General features: G+C 36.4%; 2 protein-coding genes across 3 annotated transcripts in view; one reads left to right on the forward strand and one right to left on the reverse strand.

The window, feature by feature from the left end:
* Positions 1-111: 111 nt before the first annotated feature.
* Positions 112-7,151, forward strand: LOC142979984 (uncharacterized). Its single transcript, XM_076125239.1, has 6 exons — positions 112-436; positions 1,881-2,002; positions 2,501-2,710; positions 3,739-3,873; positions 5,062-5,151; positions 6,451-7,151. The coding sequence occupies exons 1-6, from the start codon at positions 300-302 to the stop codon at positions 7,071-7,073; spliced, it is 1,317 nt and encodes a 438-aa protein (XP_075981354.1). The 5' UTR covers positions 112-299; the 3' UTR covers positions 7,074-7,151.
* Positions 7,152-7,324: 173 nt separating this feature from the next.
* LOC142979993 (uncharacterized) overlaps positions 7,325-21,537 on the reverse strand; it is a 69,331-nt gene continuing 55,118 nt past the window's right edge. The window contains exons 1-5 of one of the 2 annotated variants that reach the window (XM_076125258.1): positions 13,799-13,937; positions 13,310-13,434; positions 12,640-12,957; positions 12,090-12,279; positions 7,325-11,948 (exon numbers count right to left, since the gene is read on the reverse strand). In XM_076125258.1, coding sequence (XP_075981373.1) covers positions 8,144-11,948; positions 12,090-12,279; positions 12,640-12,957; positions 13,310-13,434; positions 13,799-13,908 — 4,548 coding nt within the window. In that variant the 5' untranslated portion in view covers positions 13,909-13,937 and the 3' untranslated portion in view covers positions 7,325-8,143. Of the gene's footprint in view, positions 11,949-12,089; positions 12,280-12,639; positions 12,958-13,309; positions 13,435-13,798; positions 13,938-21,537 lie in introns of those variants that run through there. The other variant, XM_076125250.1, reaches the window with a different exon arrangement.

Raw genomic sequence — 21,537 nt, forward strand, 5'->3', positions numbered from 1 at the left:
AAAATTATTAACACTAACTTAATGATCACGCTACAAAGTGGTTTCAGAACGAAAACCAACAGCTGATAGCTTTTGACGTCTTGAAAATATATTTATTCAGTGACAGTTCTTGGCTGTCAGATGATCAGATGTGGGTTTCGTGTACCTAATTCTATTATTTTGTTTATCTTTGAATTTGATTATAAAAGTAAACAATTAGACAAGACCTCGCAGTGTAAACGAAGTGCGCGCAAGCTTTGAAGTGATAACGTAAATTTGGCCGGTATAGAATTAAGAAGAAGTAAATATTTCAGTTTAATATGACTGCTGAGAAAACTGTGCATAGCTGCAGTCACTGTAGCAAGAAATTTAAATACGACAGCGAGAGGAAGAGGCATGAGCAGAGCCATTTTCCTCAGTTCCAATGTAAAATTTGTAGTAAAAACTTCAGTTTCATGTAAGTGTTTGTTTAAAATAATTAAAGTCAATCATTCATTTGAATACTCTTTATCAGCACTTTGACAAAGTTTGACACTTATTCTACAGCTGAGTATCTACTCACTTATCAACAAAGTATCAATGCAACATAAATCTTTAAGAGAATTGATATTGTTTGAGGTAACAAGTCATTTTAATATTTTGTAAGTTCAAAGGGGGCGCAATTTTTATGATATATTTCTGAGTATGTAACTAACTCACATTTTTTTTCCATCCACCCACTTTTAAAACAAGGTCTTACTTTATGCTATTTACTTTCTGTCTAAATACCTACTTTAAATATTTATGGTCTTAGGCATTACTTATTGTCATCGTTCTGTGTATTATTTGTTCATATAAAGATTACTACTTTAGAAAAATAAAGCACCCCTATTCTTCTGCATATTGAGGGGGGTGGTGTAAATCTACTTCACAAGCATTGGATTATAATGCATATCTAACAAATGTAGCCAACATTCAATTACCAGTATAAAGCATGTATATTTATCATAAAACAACATCAATTATTACTCCTTTTGTGAAAATGAGCCCAAAGACCATTAAAATAGGAATATTAATAAAAATCTACTTCCTCATGTAAAATTTAATTGAATGCAGATACACAGTATTTTCCAATTCCAGTACTTGCTCTATCCCTGAAGATATAATAATTAAAATTATTCAATTACATAAAATTCCCCCTCATCCACTTTTTTTCTAAAGAACATAAAATAATGTAAAGTAATGTTACAAAGAAATTTCTCAATATTCTTTCTAAGTGTATAGTGTCAAGTAAAATCATGTTGTTTGGTGATTCATGCTGTTGTTTGTGCAAACAGACGTTGTAATCCATTTATCTCTTTTGTATGATTCATAATAATAAAATAGGTTAACCACATATAAACAGGCTTGTTTCTATGCAAGATTTTTATATTATTTGTCTTATAAGTAGCTAAAAGCTTTGTAAAGAAACAAAGTATTAGTCATTAGTATCCTTTTTGAATAATATATACCTATGTTGAATTCATTTCAAACAATGAATCATGGCCCTGAATTCCCATGTAGATAATGAATGAATTAATTGTATTTAACCCATTAATGTTCCACTACTGGGCAAGGGTCTCCTCCCATAGTGAGGAAGGAGTTGGGCCTTCCACGCTGGCCAAGTGCAGGTTGGGGACTTTGCATGCCCTCAATAAATGTGTTATACAAATTTTAACATGCAAGGTTTCTCTATGTTTTCCTTCACCGTTGGTGCATGTGATAATTATTTCTAATACACACATAACTTCGAAAAGTCGTTGGTGTGTTGCCTCGGGTTCGAACCTGCGACCACTTGCATGGGAGGTGTCAACTTATACCACTTGGCTATCAAGTATCATTTTAAATTAGTATAATTTTGTTGAAATGATTTGATATTTTAGATCTGCTCTCCGGCGTCATGAGAAACAACATGAACGAAAAGGAACTGTAACATGTGAGGAATGCAGCAGAGAGTTCCGTGATCAAATACTTCTAAAAAGACATACTAAATACGCACATGCAGGTAAATATTATTTAGATTTTAGATTGGCTCTGTAATTTTCAACGAAAATAAAACAAAATATATTTCATAAATTGTCTACATATTGCCGTTACGCGTGCCTAATTCCCTATGTGTTTAAGTAGATTCTTTCGATGTTGATACGTTTTAATTGTTATCTCGTACATAGAGTTCTTATTCGAAATTAATTGTGGACTTAGAATTAGTTCTGAAAAAAAATGCAGCTGTAAAGCATGTAAAATGTAGTAACAACGCAAAAAGAATTTAGTACGCGCAACGAGGATATGTATGTCTGTACCTACCCACTTTTAAATTCTGTAATATGGTCAAATATGGTTTTTTGGTTGTGCATTCTTAGTCAGTTAATACTTCCATTAAATTAATTGGTATTTGTTATATTTGTTGGAAAAACTGATGATTCATCAAAACAACTCGTAAATTGAAGTTCAAGGCCAAGTTACTGACTGAAAACACCATAACTAATTACAATTGTACTTTCAGGATCATACACGTGTTCAAAATGTGATACAGTATTTTACAGTGAGCCTGCCTTACGTACACACATGCAAACGCACAAGGTAGAGGCGGAGAGACGATATCAATGTAGTTTTGAAGGATGCGGCAAGAAATTCAACTTTGCCCATCATCTAAAGCACCATGAATTGACACATACTAACTCGAAACAACACTATTGTAAAATATGTGGAAAAGGTGAGATTGATATTGAAATTAATATTCTTGTATGATGAGATGAAATGAGATCTATGTTCATAATATGTGCATGTGCATGAAGCAAAGAAAGTTTGTAAGGATCGTACCAAGTGACGATCTCTGGTCTCTGCCTACCTTTAGGCAGAAGGCGTGATTTTATGTACCTACTAGCTGACCCGCGCAGCTCCGCTGATGCTTTCTTGTTTTTATTTAATACCACGCATTTTCACATTTATTCTACTTTTACACCTCTGGATCTCCACAAATTATTTAAGACCAAAATTAGCCAAATCGGTCCAGCCGTTCTCGAGTTTTAGCGAGACTAACGAACAGAAATTCATTTTTATATATTAGATAGATAAATGTATGTATGATATTTAAATTAGTGTATGGAATATAATCCGTACCGTTTATGTAAAGAGGATAAATTTAATTATTATTTCAATGACACTTGTGCGGAAGAAACAAGTGCCACCTAATAAGTTTAATTCGTCATCAGTTTTACTTTTTCTATGAAGTTTTTGTTAAGTAAATAATGGCCAGCTGTATTTGTTTTAGTTATATAAAGTATCATTGTCACTTTTAATAGACTTTTTATTTCAGTAAATAGTCAGTAGGTAGATATTTCAGTGTGCGAAAGTATTTTCGATTTCCTTACAGTACCTACCTACTGTTATTTTGTTCAAATTATTGATTTTTGTGTAAATGTGTATTTGCGTGTCACTGCAATGTAAGTTTATACATTCATCTGGAGATTGATATGTCCTAAAAATGAAGATTGTCAGCACGAGAAGAATACAGCGATGTCTTTTATTACTACTGCTACTAGTCGGTAGGTACCTACCTACTATGTAATGCCAACCGTGCACTGGTAAAATATGGCGCTTGCGTCGCGTCGTCACACACCCATCCTGGGCCGTAAGGACAGACATTAAAAACCATTAAAAATATAAATAAGTTACACAAATCCATTGTATTCATTTTGCTCCAATAAACATCTTTTCACTTATGTGTTCTTGGTGTTTCAGGCTTCATTCAGTCTCACCATTTGAAGACACATCTCAAGACCCATACTGCTGACTCATCGTTGTATTGTACTTTCCCCGATTGTAACAAAAGATTCGCTACTGAATACGCAAAGAAGAGACATGTCGCTAAATATCGTAAGTAAAACATTTAACTTAAATTAAAAATGCGTAAATTTGAAATATGCATAAATGTTTCTTACTCACTCACGCCAAAACTACTGAACACATTTTGATGAAATGTGCTACACAGATAGTTTTTAATCTGGATTAACACAGGATATTTTATAAACTATATGATAATGTGAAGTCCCAATGTCTCTTTCTATTACTGTTAAACTCAAAAACTACTGAACAGATTTTTGAACAGGTTGTCAACAAAATATATAAGTAGTAGTTGGTAAGAACTGTTACAGTTCATTGTTCTACTGACAGGTGTATTTTTACAATTGATTTAAACTGCAATCGATATCATGAAACCATTAAAAGTATTAAAGTAATAAAAGATATTCTATTATTTTGTTGTTTAATGTGGTATTGTTCTCTATCGTAATAAAGAATCATCAATTTTAGGTATGGGTTTGTCAATATGCGCTTTGACTGTGTAGTTGACACAGTTCTTATACTACTTCATAATAATAAATATTACCTAATATAATAATATTTCACATTGAATCACACTTTTCCTTAGAACAATATATGACCTGAGCCTTTTTCATGCGCAATAACTATAAATTATTGAGTCATATTACCTACTAATTGTTTTAAGTAATGTTATGACCATGATTGAACACATAGCTTGAATATACGGCTATCGCAATGTCTTGGGTTCGATTCCCGAGTCGACCAAAGCGCCAATGGTCTTGTTTAATTTACACTAGAATATTTTCAATAGTACCTAGTCCGGAGTTTGGTAACGTGCTCGGTATATTTCTAATCGTCGTTTAAGTTCTATCACCACGTAAGTCATTTCTTGCAACTTTTCAGGAGATACTAATTTCAGTTTCGTATTTCAATTCTCTAGTCAATCATCGTCAGTCAGACGGCGCGCCCTTCGCTCAGGTTTTCTTCGCGGGCTTGACAGATGAGGGCGGCGCGCGCTCTTTCCTTTGTTGTTTCACGCGCGTAGGAGCCTGTGTGTAAGCACCTAATGACATCAAAATGTCAAAACTACCAAAAAATTACTTACGTGGTGATGGAACATATACGACGATTAGGCTCGGCCCTGACAGATGTCAAAACTGTAGTATGTTTCATACACCTCAATACAAGTATGATGTCATAAAGAGGTTTTATTATTTTACTAAACTGAAGTTATCTTTGCAGACATCAAGACAGATAGCGGTATATCATCTGATTCTAATTCTGCGTATGATATGTCGGCGAAGGTTACCAAAGAACAATTTAGTACTCGTGGTAAGATTAGACCTTTATTTCCTTTCTTCACGTCTATATTCAAGCTAAGTAGTAAATAATAATAAATATAATTGGACAACTCACACACGGCATTAAATTCTAGACTAAGCAAAGCTAGTACTATGGTAACCAAATAACTGATAAACATACTTATTTACATACATTTGGCAACCAGGCTCAGAACAAAAACTCGTGCTCATCACACAAAGATTTGTCCCGGGTGGGATTCGAACCCACCATAGCGCTACGGTTTTTACGGCGAAGTTATCACTTTACCCACTGCGCCAAGCGTGCTGTTAGTAACAAAAGAGGGGTTAAGCTACACTTTCCGAGTTTGGTCAGTGAATGGGGAACCATATAATACATACTTACCGAGTTCCTTCGTGCTAGGAAAGACAAGGTGAATTGTGGGTGCTGTTATTTTCAAATATATGACAGTGGTTACCAGTAGTCAGAAGTTTGAAATGATGACAACCAGTCTTACCGGGCTTAGGTAACTCAGTTGTGAAGGTCCGATAGGCAGGCGCATCTACTATATTCGGTTTTGCCGCCCAGCTAGGCCGATTACTGTCGAACCGAATACGTGAGTAGCAAGCCCTACAGACAGATAAATCATCGGATTATAATAGTAGTATTATTTCTAAGATATTGTGTCTATACCAAGCTATTACTGAGAATATTGCAACATAATTTCAAAAATAGTTTATTATCATTTTCCTTCTAAAGCTTAATCTAGTATCAAACCTTTGTACTTCCGTATAGGAACATACCTAGTGCCAGATACCTTATCTAAATCAAGTACTACTAATATATAATTTTGGCTAGCCCTAGCGTAAACATGATTGAGTGGTGAACACTTATCTACACTGTAACAGTAGGGTATAGGTGTCGCTAAACAACTTTAACACAAGTAGGTTTTGGAAGCAAACTGAATGTACTGCAATGCAACTGAATGTAATGCACAGGACTTTTGGTAGACTGTTCTACCAATCGGACGAAGCGCAATAGTCGTTGCCATTGCGCCCTAAAATCATTTATTATGATGTAGCGTTTCTTTTATTTTTTTAAAAAGACAATTCCCATACTAAGTAGGGACGTGTCTGGACTGTGTCGCGGGGACTTTTACAAACACAAAAACTATTTGTGTGAATCGAACCCACGGCCTCTCGATGCACTGACTGGTAGTGACGTGGCGCCCACCTTAACCACTGCGCCACGGAGGCCGTCTGGCATGTGGCAGCATCTATAACAGTTTCTTCTATAAAACTATAATGACGTCATCAAAATCCTTTCTTTCAGATGAGACAACTCCATCAATTGCCAGCATTATCTCCAAAACGGAGCATGATACCACAGTGGTACAAACCGACGATTGCGTAGAATTAGCTGAGGACTTATCAATAACATCGGATTATAAACAAAGCACGAGTATTAATGACCTCACTGACTGTAAGCTAGCATTAGGCACTTGTATCATGAGCGAAGAGAAATGCGTGTGTGTAGAACTGACCAAGACTGTCACTGAAGACTATGACTTCACGCCGGTCGAAGATGAAACAATAAATTTGAATAAATTAACCATCAACAATGATTGCGGAGAATTATGCTGCGGTGGTAAATGCGGGGGGAATAAAGAAATCGCACCTCAAGATGAAATGCCTGTAATAGAATACAAGACTGATGGCACTGTGAAAATTAAAGAATTTCTAGATATAGACTTTTCTGTAGATACAAAAAGTGAAGTGAAATTCGTGCCTTATAATAGTTGTAAAGCTGTTTTAGGTAATTGTATAGTGAGTGGTAATGGCACGATTGGAGATGGATGTCTGTGTGCAAAGATGATCGTTGATGATCAGGTCACTGCTCAAGAAATTGAGGATATCACGCCTCATCCCTGTGGGGGGATGGCCATTGATATTTAGTATAAGATTTATTTGTATGCGCTGTTCAAGGAATTGATTAACTTGTTGGTACTTATTAAAGTTTATATGAGGTTTAAATAGTGTTTGTTTCCTTTAGAACATTATTCCATTGAATTATTAAAGAGACCAGGTAAATAGGTAGGTAAGTAATGTGTTTGAGTAATTTGACAAATCTTTGTTTTTATTTGCTAGGTTATGGATTATTCTTCATTATCATAGGTTTAGGATTAGATAAAATAAATACAAGTGTATAATTATTATTATTAACTTTATATTTATTTACAACATAATTCATTATTTTACAAATCAACCATTTATACAAAATATTTATCTTAGTTAACAAGTACTAAATTAATTATTATTTTACAATCAGACCTCACTTCTGTGTAGTATCACTAAGTTAATAAGTACGAACGGAATGTAGTTACCGGCGAGTTATCACATTACGGAATGGCAGACAATCACAAGAAAATATATTGCCACGTAAACCTAACGCTTACAATTTATCTTCCAACTCGTTACAGCTTCCGATTCAAGAGTAATTTTATTTAAAATAATAATAATAATATACATTTAGCTATGGTAACAATTACAAGATAGGACTGTCAGGTAATCCTCTGAGGCGAGGCTTCATCGTAGTGCGAGACGAAACGTTCCGCGTACCTTCATCAGAACATGGAGTGCGCGACTTCAGCTACGAACAATTTACCGTATCGTATATATGCGCAATACAACTAAATTTTATATAGACAAAGCAATAAATAAATCTAAATCTTTCTTTGACGACCCACGACGATGACTCTTCCCTAGTTTGACTAGTCTAACGAATAAAATGTTCATGATATCGATACAGGAAAATTATTTATATAGGTACCGTGTATGTTTCTCAGGACCAAAACCCGTGAGTGTTATTAATTATACAAATATTTAACTCGTAATATTGCATTTACATTGGTATTAAATAGTGTTTAAAATGAATTTGATCGACAATGTCAATTGAATCACAGAAAATGAAATAATAATATAAAACTAATTGTGTGTGTTTAAGTTACATCATAGTGAGCGGCTGACTACGCTTCATTAGTGATTACTGAATCAAATTTGGTAGCATCTAATGTCCTTTTATCACTTTTTGGCAAATCACTTATATCCGTTATATCATTGAGTTCTTCAATGTTTTTGTTTTTATGGCCGTTCAGCAACTCTTCCTTTTCTTCTGCGATGGGCACGACGCTGAGGAATGCGCTGTTATCAGTAATAGGCGGCGACACAGTAGAGCTCGCGGCTTCGTTATCTAGTTGGTTGCCAGCGTTTGTTGTCGAAGACTCCTTAGTATCCACTAGATCGTCAGTGTCCATCAAGAATGTAGATATAGGCACTGCTTCTCTTTCCCTTGTCTCTGTTTTAGTTTGATCGTTGTTTTCTTTCTCCTGTGGCTTAGTTTCCGTGTTTTCAGTTGCACTGTCAGTCACGTTTTCTTGAGAATTAACGTTTGTGTTGTCTTGTTCACTGAGAGCAGCGTTTCCTTCGGGAGCGACAGTGGTGACATCTTCTGACTGTTCTTTGTTTTCTGAAGCATTTGGAGCCATAGTTGTTGTAGAATCTTTGTTCACCAGACCCTGTGACACGGCTACACTGTGATCTTCAGTGTTTTCGTTTTGAGTCTCGTTCAAGTTGGCAGGCTCGAGATCATGTCCCTCTTGAAGTTTCTTCACCAAGCTTTTATTGTTTTCCACGTCAGGTAAGAAAGGATTCATTTCTGTTTCATGATCATCGTACTCAGCTGATTGCGGGTTAGATTTCGAGGCAGAGGAATTGTTATCGTTATGACTAGATATTTCGTAAATATTTACATTCAGATTATTTGATTGTGTTGAGTTTTGAACGGGGTTTGCAGACGTATCTTCAGTAATGACGTCAGAGTTTTCAGAATCGACATTTGCGATCGTGCTGCTGGGTGCAACGGTCGTTGGTTGTATAACTTCGATATTGGTTTGATTCAATTCTTCAACTTTTTTGGGCAGTTCTTTTACTGTGAGGAAACGATCTGCTTCAGATTCTTCCCAAACTGGCGCCGGTGCTGCGGTAATGAGCGGTGATGGAGTCGTCAAATCCTCTACCGCCACTAGGGTCACTTCACTCTCTTTAGCGGCCTGCTCTGATACTTTGTAGATGTATTCACTTACAGTTGTTGTTTCAATAGGTTTAGTCATGATAGGTAGGACGCTTTCGTAAGTACTTTTTGATTCATCATTTGTAGTTTTAGTCTCATCATTAGTGCTGTTTGTTTCTTTAAGTTCAGTAGTGGCGTTCACGGCACTCTTCTCGTTCTTCGCTTCTTTGTTAACTCTCTTGAAATGGGTATCGTCAGTTTCATAATATTGTACCATGCCGTACAGAGGTTCATCTTGATCCTGCTTGTTATTACCAGATTCCATATTATTTAGGTAGTCAGGCTCGAAATCATCTTTGGCAAGACCATGATGCATAATATCGTCTATTTTGCTCACAGAGTTTTCAGTTGTTGCTGGTTTGCCCATGTTGTTCATAGCTATTTCGTAGTTTATTTCAGTAACGGGCTCTGCCAACCAATCGGAGATAGTCGTTAAACCTTGTGTTTCTCTATCATTAGGTGGTACTATTTCCTGAGTTGCATTAATGTTAGTATCGTTGGACTGGTTTTCGATAGATTTTGAAGATCGATTGTATAACATGTTGATAGAATCAAAAGTGATATCTACAGTTTCTTCAGGTTCGCGTTCAGTTGTTATTTCGGTTGTAGGACTGGGAGACGTCTTTTTCTCTAAAATCTCTGTTAACTTCTCATCAGAGCTTTGATAATGTTTGTTAATGGAAAACTCACTCACAATTTCGGGTTCTAAAGTAGTTGTTGTTGTTTCAACTGATACAGTTTTGTTGGTATCTAATAATTTAGCTTCCTCTAAAATAGAAGTAATCATAGATTCCTTATCGCCATCCACTTTTTTGTCATCCATAGGTTCACTTTCATTTTTGGACATAGCGAAGTAATTGTCTTCTCCTCCAATAGCTACTGGTGCGATTGGTGTAGTTACATCCAACATTATTTTGGTCGTTTCATCTTCCGACGATTCATTGCTCTCAGGTGCTTTGTCTTCGTCGCCGTTCCTCGTAGTCTGGCTCATCTCCGTAGCCGGTGGTGCATTATCTTTCATAATAGAGGCATACACAGCCTCTTCGTTCAATTCTTTAGTTTTCGTATTAGCCGTAGTCGTTTCGAACAAGAAATCTTCGTCATCAAAAGATTTAAATGATCTCGCTTCTGATTGCTCCATGATTTTGTTTGCAGCGCTGTTTAAGATATCCGCATAAATTTTGTTGTCAGTTTGATTTTGCATATCTGAATCTACTGAAGTTGTTTTCATATTATTTTTATCTTCAAGCCAGTCGTTAGATTCAGTGGTAGTAATTGCCTCTTCTGCCACTGTAGTTGTTGGGATTGGTTTAGCACCGTTGAAGATAGAAATGATCTCTGGTTTCGGTTCGTAAGATGGCTCATTTATGATGTTAGGCTCCGATATGGATACTCTCACAGTTGTTGTTTCAGGAGATTCCACAACGTTGCTAGGTTTGTACTCGAATTTGCCTTCATTAGTGTAGAGAATGGATGTTTCTTCATCATCAGATTTAGTGTCAGAGTCTTTAGTTTTTGTGGCTTCAGAATCCTCTGCATCGTGCATTGGCTGCATCTCATGTTGGACAGTTTTAATGGTATCAATTATGCTCTGAATGGATTCTGGAGTTGTTTCGGAGATCGGTGTCACTTGCGTGGGTTCCGGTTCAGGTTGTGGCTCGGCTGTAGGCTCAGGCTTAGAAGCAGGCTCTGGTTCTGACTGTGAATCTTCAGGAGCAATGAAGGTAAGGATCATAGGGTTATGTTCAGTGGTAGTTGTTTGTGCTGGTTCTGGCTCGGGTTCCGGCTCCGGCTCCGATTTAGGTTCGGGTTCGGGTTCAGCTTTAGGCTCGTGTTCAGGCTCAATTTCAGTCACTGCGCCTGAATACGCGTTGGATGTTTCAGTTTTAGATTCAGGTTCAGCTGTTGGTTCCGGTTCTGCTTTGGGTTCGGGTTCGGATTTAGGTTCCGGTTCTGGTTCTGACGTAGGTTCTGGCTCCGGCTCCGATTTCGGTTCTGGTTCAGGTTCAGCGGTTGGTTCCGCAGTAGCTACAGGCTCAGGGGTGGGCGCCGGCTCAGCTGTCGGTTCCGGCTCGGGTTCCGCTTTAGGTTCAGCAGTCGGTTCTGGTACAGCACCACCCTCACCAGACTCCATTTTATGTGTTTCAGCTTCGTTAGGCTTTTCGGTTGACTGTCCGAATATATGAGAGAAGTTAACTATAGTTTCGCCGTCAGTAGTAGTTTCTGGCATCATATGATGAGTTTCTTGCCAGTCGAATCCGTGCGCGTGTGCAGGCTGTTCAGCTGAACCTTCATCGGAGTTAGTTCTCTTTGTTTCTTGTTCGGGATCGGGTGTAAACTGTTTAGGAAATTCGTTGCTGTTCTGTCCACTCTCAGTGTTACCAAGTAGAGATACGCATTTCTTAGGATTGGACATGTTTGTTATTTGGCCAGGTGGGCATGTGCAGACAAAATCGAGAGTTGCTTCATCGAATTCGCAACCGAATTCACATTCATTTTTGTTGTTCTGACAAACATCGAGTACTTGTCTGGTGGCCATTTTATCCTCAGCGATGTGGTAGACGCTGATCATTCTGTTGTTCTTTTCGAGATAATCGTTCAGTTGAGTTTTCAATGATTCGGGTGTCAACAATTGTTCGGAAGGTTCGGCGTTCGGTTTCGGTTTCCATTGAATTCTGTAGGTGACGATGACTGATCCTTGCCTGAAAGCGGAAAAAGAAGTATTTTACTCTAATTTCTGTTTGTTTTTAAGTCACCTAAATCTAATGAGCTGCCCCAAAATATATAGACTACATAAAAAAGCAATCAAACACTCAAAAAAGTTTTAGTAAATGTTTGCTCACCTAAGTTGTATAACCTCGACCATAATATCGTGGTCGCCATTTTCCAGGCTCTCCCGGTCGAAGAGTGCTCGCTTCAGGCCGTCGGTGAAGGACTCCACAAACTCTCTGTACTCGTTACTCTCAGGGTCGTGGAGTGCCGCCGTGTAGTCCTCATTGTCCACCTTCAGCTCTCCTTCCACAGTTCTTGGCACTGAAATTTAAGAAAGTTGGTTAATCTTCAGTGATTCAGAGACATATCAGCTTATGGTAAAAGGTTGTCTCAAATATCTTGTTCAATTTGTGTTCTTAACAACAAATTTGGATTTTGTTCAATCTTGGATTTGGATGAAATTGGATCGTGGCATATTTTTTTGATAGACATCGTTAAAAACATTCTCAGGTATTCGATTTTTTTAATAAATTCATGATAAGAAACAATGACGTTCGTAATATAAACTACTGGCAGACCAAAAATATATATATGAACAATCAAAAAAGTGGATATTCACTTCAAACTCTTATGTTGTCTCTTACATGGCATTTTTACTCAAAAATGCTCATTAAAACATACCGTAAACATAGTTGGAGTCGCCTATTTCTTGCGATACGATGGAGTGTTCCCTTCCCTCGTCGCTTTGTGTTTCAGGTCCGTGTTTCTCGGCTGGCTCCTTGCTGACGTCGGGCTCTGCACTGTGGTCCGAGCTGGGGTCGGCACTGTGGTCATGCCCGCTGTGGTCGTGTCCGCTGTGGTCGTGGCTGCTATGGTCGTGGTCATGTTGGCTATGATCGTGGTGCACGTGTTCTCCGATACCGCCTAGCGCTCTCGCGGTGCTGATGGACGAGTTGTACGGCTCCAATGGACTTGGAGAGTTGGTGAATAGGATACCGGCTGAAATTATACATTTTCTTGTTAGATAATTAAGTATTTATTGCAAAGAATATAAACCGCTGACAGATAAGTCAATGAAAAATATGGTGTTATTGCCAAGTTATTGTCTTTAAGAAATTACCCCTGTTTATCGTTTTCAAAAAGTAATTATTAGAAAGAGTGGGGTCTTCATTTAAAAAACTTTGTCACTATATAGACAGATAGATCTAGCCACTTATCATAATAGTATAGGGTGTAAACATTTAATTTAATTTATATAAATGACCAAACATTCTAAAACTATGTAATAATTCTAGTTGCCAAAATGAACTGGTTGGTGGGTAAGCTAATATATTTTTTGAACAAAACTCACTGGCTGCTAGCACGATGATGGCAACTATAGCAGCGACGACGAGCCCCAGTAAGGTCCAGCATAGAGGCCGTTTGCAGCCTCCCTTCTCACCGCGCTTGTCTGCCGTTACATACAGCTTCTCGCCCCTGGAAATAAACAAGGATCTGGTTAAAAATTGTTAAAATACAAACCATTTATTAAAAACCGATTACGAAATCATCAAATACTGTTTTCTGTTAAACGTTTAATTATTTTTTCTACCTACAACCAACATTAAAGTTACGTACAGGTTCAATAAAATTTTCGTTAAAAGACAGTTCGTAAGAAATAATTCGATGATAACAACTAATATAAAGGAAAATGGTCGTTAAAAATACCGTTAATTCAAATACGAAATATATTTTTTAACGGACACGATTACTGGAATCTCCCTATCTTTAGAGGTCAAACGGTTAAAATCGTGGTTATAATCAATGCTCAAATAAAACCTTATTTTTAAAGAGTACGCACTTCTCAATGTCTTCTGGTGAGTCCAGAAGTCTTTCCGAAGGGTTTTCCATCGTGAACAGCCACCAGTACGAACTTAAACTATTCAGTCCGATAAAATGGATGAACAACATTTTTTCTAACGTTTAATCTGCGATCTCGATGTTTTGCGTTATACCCTCATTATAATAATTTGTTGTAAATGCGGATGAGTGTAATGGAACGTTAAAATATTTTGATTTGTTTGTCATTATTTTTGTTAATATTAAATATGCCATTCCTTAACAAATATTTTAATTAAAAACATGTGTGTTGTGTAGTTTCTATTAAGATCGAGTTGCTTAATCCGGTATATAATTGTCTATAGTGACAATTGTCTATGCCATTTCCCCTAAGAAATGACTAGTGTTTAAACTGAAGGTACAAACTATTGTACCTTCAGTTTGAAGCTTAAAGTGTAGTTATCCTTAAAGTTGGACATAAAAGTAACAACAAACACATGCGTGACAAAATATTCAAACTATTTTTCCAACAATTTCTTTTAAGATGTTTCACGACTGTAGGCATGCCCTAGCGGCTTTCAAAATAAGGTGCAATATTCTGTAGCAACATTATTTCGTAGAGATAATAGCTAGTGTCATTGTCAATGGTGTCTTTTGAGTCTGATTTCGGATGCACCTATGCAAATACATGGAAATATTTGAAGGTCGGAAGCCAGCAGCCTGGGCGTGGCGCATTCCTGATTTGAAAGGTTGTGTCGTTCAGAAATGAGGAGCTGACATAGTTCTCACTCAATAGATTATTATGACGAGAATGTGTAGACGAGACATCGCAAGAATACGTTTATAGTTAAAAAAAAATTAAACATTTTGACAAAAAGTGCATATGTTATGGCCGGAAATTTGTTGTATAGTATGTCTGTCATTATTGCCAGGATATTGCCATTTCGATAATCCAGGAAGTTACCTATATTTCTTTCCAGATTACAATGTCTCATATTTCTCGATTGTTAAGAATTAGATGCGTTCTTATTTTCAGTAGAATTTTTTAGAGAACGTGTAACGTGCGGCTTTTTCAAACTATCTAAAGTTTTGACTAACTTCTCCAGTAATAACTCCGTTTCTATTTAACACAAATAATCGGCTTGAAGAAATAATAAAGCTACAATCGGCAACTTTGGTTTGACTCGTTAACTGGCTTTTATGCAAACAGCGAATATGTCGCGTTGCTATTACGTGAGACTAGGCGTTACGAACTAAGTTCAAAGACTTAACATATTAATAGTGGCTAGTGCCAGGTGTTCTAAGCGCAAGTGATTCTAGTAACTAGTTCCACCCTGTTATGTAAGCAGGTGGTTTTAAAACGACTTACGCATAAATTTAAAGCCTGTAATAAGCTTAACGACTCGGCTAAAAACGACTAGGATTAAGTTTCCAGATAAATACTAAAGATGAAGATGTTATCTTTATTCTGTATTTTGAAAGAACGTCTGCTAAATCAATACTTGCAGTCTGTTGCAAGTTTTAGTTACTTTACCTTTTATTTGAATTAAATGACCGATTATTTAGGACTTGGTCAGTCCTGGTGCATATACGTTTACGTTTGTGGGTCTGCGTATCCTTAAAAATGTATGTTCTTATGTGTACGTAAGGATAAAATAGCCATAAAAGGAACATGACGTCGTGAGCGTTCGTGCAAAAGCTAGCGGCATAGTGAGTTCGACCAGTGAGACATGTCAGATATTACAAGTCGCCGGTGGTCGGAGTCGCGTGAGGTTACCGCGATCGGCAGGTCGTCGCCCTGCGCTTTGTTCCTTACCCCCCTCTCTCTCGCCCCCGCCGCCCCGTTTCACGGTAACCCCCCCGCTGTAGTCCACACAAGCCGTTGGTCCTTATTCCCCAAGGTTTGACGTGAGACTCCTGTTAGGATCATTTGTATGTCAATGTTAATCTGACTTGTTGCTGCTAATAGTTTTAGGTCGTTTGGGTTTCTTATACCTAATTCTTTAATCTTAGAAAGAACTTGTTGTCCAAATTGTGAATTGTTCGAAAAAGGGATAGTAGATTCTTAGGCCTCGTCAACATTGACAAATGCAGAAGTTTTGATATGTTTAAAGCACCAGCATATGTTAAAAGGCTGTCTTATAGGCAGTTGCCTGTAGTAACAACGCGAAATATTCAGCCTTACGCAACTGCAAACAGTTGTAAGGCCACCGTCAAATACTTTTAAGCATCAATTAGCGAGTGCAAACCCGTTTGTTTGAAGCCGCGAACGATTTGTGACCTACATTGGGAGCGTGTGTGAGCACTGATCAATCAGAGCATGAGTCGTTGGGCAAGTCTATTCAAATCATGAATGGGCTCAAATATCAGTGTGTCGTGTGTTACGCAACTGGGAGAAAATCGTGCCCTTTTTGTTTAATATACGATATTTAATAAAGCCATTGAATCAACCCTAAAGTCTTCATATTTTTAAGACATTGTGAAATAGGTAGTAAGTTAGTAGAAATCTCCTGTCCTATGAATCACATGTGACCATGCTATTGTTATAAAGACAGCGAATTAGTTAAGACGAGAAAGAATGTCTGTATAAAACAATTTTATACGTCTTTGAGTGTAAATAGAACGAAAAATGGACATAACATATTTGTAAAATGTGAATAAAGTTTTAAAGAACTTTTATAAAGGTTTAGGAAGTAGCGACAAGGAAGTTGTTTATCAACTACAGGTACATTTTACTTATTATAATAAACAAGACGAGTACATCTTCACCTTTTCTTAGTAACGTAACCACAGGGAAAGGGCGTGGGAATGGAACAAGCATCCTTCAGTACCGTTCAATTAAAATTGAGTATTATTTTACTTTTTTTCCTATCTTTCCTTTTCTAAGTTTCTTTTGTTTTGTACTTAGGTTAATATTGTTTTAGAGTTCCTGAACGTCTTTTTAATGGTGTTCTTTTTATTGTATATCAGTTCAACAATATGGCCGAAGAAATTTAAGTTGTACGAATTTGAGTCCGATATTTTGATTTAATTTTCATACGTTGGTTAATATTTGCTATACCGGTGTACGAAAAAAGCAAAAAGGGGAGGAACCTACTACTACTTACTACAGTAAATCATACTCTAAGTGTTGCACTATATAATAAATGGCGTTGGGTAATAATCAGGATTTATAACCTGTATCCTTCATTACATTTTCCTTAGGATATAAGCCATTGAAATACACGCAATATGCTTTCGAAAACATGGTACATCCTTCCAAAAGTCTGTCTACCTTTTACGCTTTCAAGACAAAAATGTTGAATCGGTTTTTATTAACTTTATCAGAGATATAAGTAATAATAAATTTTTCAACAGATGGTTAAAGACCAGGGGTCTAAAACAGGCCTGTTTGATTTCAAAAACCAATCCTTGATCGATTAAAAACGGGACGTAACTTTGAACGTGTCCAGAGCCGAGTAAGTCGGCAGCTAATAAGTTAATATTTGAGCATCTACCTTAATAGTAGATAATATTACTGCATAGTTGTTTAAAAAGGTTTCTCTCCACGTGCGTTTTAAAACGTTCCGTGTCTCAACAGTTTTGGTAAAGATGCCACCGTGTTTAGAACAAGCTTTTGTATTCATTATAGGTCAAAGAACTGTTTCAGAAGACAATAGACTAACTACTTAGCTTTAATCTGTGTGAACTTTGTTTTTGTTCACGTTAAAACATTAACCAAGTTAACTAAAGGAGGTAGGTATAATAGCAGTGATAGCCGAGTGGTACAAGTTGACACCTTCCACGCAAGTGGTCGCAGGTTCGAATCCGAGGCAACACACCAATGACTTTTCGAAGTTATGTGTGTATTAGAAAATAATTATCACATGCTCCAACGGTGAAGGAAAACATCGTGAGGAAACCTTGCATGCCTAAAATTTGTTTAAAACATTTATTGAGGGCATGCAAAGTCCCCAACCCGCACTTGGCCAGCGTGGTGGACTCAGGGCCTGACCCCTCCCTCATTACGGGAGGAGACCCTTGCCCAGCAGTGGGACATTGGTGGGTTAAATTTATTTAAATTTATAATAGGAGGAGAGACTATTGTCATTGACCGGGAACATTAATGAAAAATACATTAATACTTATTACTAAGAAAATACTAATACTGCTTTGTCAGATCCAGGAATTGAAAACGAGACCTTATGGTCAGCAGTCGGAGTACAAGGAGTAATAATATACAAGCTTAATGAGTTGGTATAAAAGAATAAAAATGTAAATCAATAAAATTAACCTGTCTTTGATCGGGAAACACGAAAAGTCGCAAACAATCTCGGATCCGGTATGAAATAGATAAAAATACTAGTTTGATTGTCAACGTATGTGGTCCAACTGGTTGTATCGAATTTCCTACAAATATGTGTATAGTCACAAGCAAAAATATGTAATACACTATCACATTTTCAATAGGCTTTATTCGAAACATTACTATTGTGTACTATCTTTAAAGTAAATATTCTATTATTGTGAATTTATTGTTGACTAAAAGCAATAATAAAATTGATAATTTCATGAAAAAAAGTAAAATAAATTTAATACATTTATTTTAAAATCTAATATTGTATTAGGCATTCGTCTGCCATATCAACTGATGGTAAGTAACTATGAAAACGAGTATTATTTGCTCTTGACTGTACATTATACTGGAGAATAAGTTAAAATAAGCAATGGCCGCCATGTGAGGTCCGTTTTATATTCCTTTGGGCGACACAGGCGCAGTTTCGGCCTCTCTGCTCCCATGGCCGCGCCACGCGCTCGGAATCACTTACACTGAGGTAATGAGTTACAGGTGAAATTAATTAAATATTTAACTTAAACCACGGGTTTTTACGCAGCTCTTTGGAAGAGGGAAATACGGTGTATAAGTTACTTTTTTGGTTCAATCATGTATGTTAATGTTATTAATCGAATTAGTGATCAATTAAAAAGCTTTTACAAAGTCAGAAGCTGTCCATACCAATGTCATTTAAGAGTTCGTGCCGTATTTGATTAGGCCTTGAATGAAAAAGGCATCTTATTGTATGGAGTAAAAGATATAGATTGTATGTTATTGAACAGTCGAATGTTTATTGGTTTCCAAGCGGATCTTGGAAACCAATAAACATTCGACGAATAAAAACTAATTTTGAGAGACAATATATTTTGACCAAGTGTAACACGTTCACGTTGTTTATTCAAATCGTGAGTCACGAGTCAATCGACTAAATCACAAAACAATCGATTCTAGCGCATCTACATTTAATTACTAAATAGTTTGTTACAGTATACAATAGCGAGGCGACGGCTTTGAAATGCAATGCCAATGTTTTCGACATGGCCGCCGCTTACCGAGCTCCATTCGTATTGTTATGAATTTCTTTCAGTCCACGACATCTCATTGTGGTTAGTACACCTCGTTTGAATATGCAACGGCTTTCTAGAAACAATACTAAATAGCTAACGTGTTATTTTTTTGTTTACAACTAGTCCAGGTTGTTTTAAAAACTTTCTGCCGGATTCTAGTTTGTAACAAAACAGTTGTGTAACCTGAAACTGTTTAGGAGTAATTTGAAAGTCAAGGAAACTAATCGAGTGTTGGCTGTGCGAATACTGAAAGCTGTGGCCAAATAACAAGTTACGGTAGTCATGTTTCGCTCCGAGACAATAAGTTAGGTAACGGTAATAAGATTTCAGTTTCTGATTTGTAGGACGCAAATGTTTTACATACTAATAACTGCTGGGCGTGGGTCTGTTTTGAGGGTATTATAATGTATTTGTAGTAAACAAATCTACGCAATACAATAATTATCATGTGTGATGTGTGTATGGGCAGCTATGGCTATTTACGATGTAGCACTTTCATAACTAAATCAGCTTGTCAATTCATTTTCCAAAGTCATACACCCCGTAGAGAGCGACAATATTGGAAAGCAGCATATTATAAATGGAATCTTCACATACTTTCTAATTAACATTAACTGAACATTATACGTAGTTGGATTTTATCTCTGAAAGATTAATGAAGATGCTGAGATGTCGTGATACAAAGACAATTTAAAAATAAAAATCTTAAGAGTTTTTTTCCATAGTTTGTACCTTTGTTATTAGGTACGTCAAACATAATTGAATTCAGACATTCCAAATTCAAAATTAATTTTAATCGATTAATCGTTCAACAAAAAAAAAAAAACTGAACAGAACACAGATTAAATTCAAATAAAGCAACACATTGGCGCGATGACGGCGATGACGCTGACCGTTTGGCGGCAAAGTCAAGTCATGTCAAAGTGATGCATTGCATAATGAACGACTTCGTGATGTGCACTTCCTAGCTTCCGCTGTTTAACAATACTCACCTGCCGTGGGACCAACATGTTCGGGTTCATATTTTTATATTATTCGGACGGTGAAAGTAGCTCTCGAGTGCAATAAACATTCTTAGGAATGCTTGTTTTTATAAGGAAGAGATTTGAGAGGTCGAAATCACTTGATGTCAGTTAAAATATTTATCGAAGATTATCTAATGGATAAATCTATATAATCTGTAGACCAATATTTAGATACGGAAGTGATTGTCTATTGCTTTTCATAGAGTTGGATATAAACCTTTTAAATGAATGAAAACGGAGGAATATAAGACAGATATTTTTATTTAATAAAAAAAAACACATAATTATTTATTTATCGTCATATTTTTACTAAATCTATCAACGTAATTTCGAACTATAGATATAAAAACCTGCATAATTGCATATCATTTAGGATGGGCGCCGGTGAGTCAGACAATTATCTATTTCTTTAAATAAATACCAGTATGTATGTGTCATTAAGACAAATGACATAATATTTTACATATTTAGATAAATAGTTTGCGTGTTATCGTTGTAAATGGCTCCATTAAGACATAGCTCAGTAATTGCCTTTTACTTGCGTAGATCACGTAATGAGGGGTATTAGAACTGATTGTGGTTATTTAATAGAACGGTGAAGGCATGGTGAAGGCTGTCGGTTAACTATTTTATGTCTAGTCAATCAAGGACAAGTTCAAGACTATTGATTAGTTGTTGTCAAAAAATAAACAAGGAAGTGCCATTAATGAGTTTTTTTATTTACTTGTATTGTTATTGCACTTGAATTTAATTTTAAACACAGTATTTATTGAAAGTACAATAGTTTTACTTATAATTTTCTACATTAGGTATGTATTATAGACACTGAAAGTCTATACTATATTAAACTGGAAGCAACAGCTGCTCTATTGATTCAGGTATAGGCGTACCCTGAATGCTCGTTACAAATACCTCTACCAAAAACAGAGACGACCATTATCTAAGTATCAAAGCTTACAGTAATTACTAAACAATCTACTTTTTTGCTAAAGCAAATAGTCGGTTTTTATTCCTAACAATTATCTATTACCTCAGCCAATTTAGTCGATCCAGGTAAACGAGAATATCCGCTCTACCTCAGCCATTATGAAAGGTAATTATCAATTCTATTTCTGTATATTTTTTACTCAGGTACGGTAGGAATGATCCAATTATAGTGGAAACAATCTATTGAAGTGAACGTTGTTTTTTTTATCGTTAATTATAGAGTGGACGGCCTTCGCGCGATTTGTATCAAAAGCCTACCAAAATACTTGATTTTTCGGTATATACCTAAAATGAGGATTTTTATGCTCATTATACAAAATTAGTAAAACTAATATATGTTGCGACGAGTCAAGAACAGCCTACCTTT

The sequence above is a fragment of the Anticarsia gemmatalis genome, chromosome 2 (genome assembly GCF_050436995.1).
Source record: "Anticarsia gemmatalis isolate Benzon Research Colony breed Stoneville strain chromosome 2, ilAntGemm2 primary, whole genome shotgun sequence".
In the NCBI taxonomy this organism is placed as follows: domain Eukaryota; kingdom Metazoa; phylum Arthropoda; class Insecta; order Lepidoptera; family Erebidae; genus Anticarsia; species Anticarsia gemmatalis.

What these genes read in the sequence shown, in the direction of transcription:
- LOC142979984 (XM_076125239.1), top strand. Translation starts at nt 300, where the DNA reads ATGACTGCTGAGAAAACTGTGCATAGCTGCAGTCACTGTAGCAAGAAA. An exon ending in AGTAAAAACTTCAGTTTCAT is followed by an intron (nt 437 to 1,880) that starts GTAAGTGTTTGT and finishes TTGATATTTTAG; the next exon opens with ATCTGCTCTCCGGCGTCATG. An exon ending in GAGACATGTCGCTAAATATC is followed by an intron (nt 3,874 to 5,061) that starts GTAAGTAAAACA and finishes TTATCTTTGCAG; the next exon opens with ACATCAAGACAGATAGCGGT.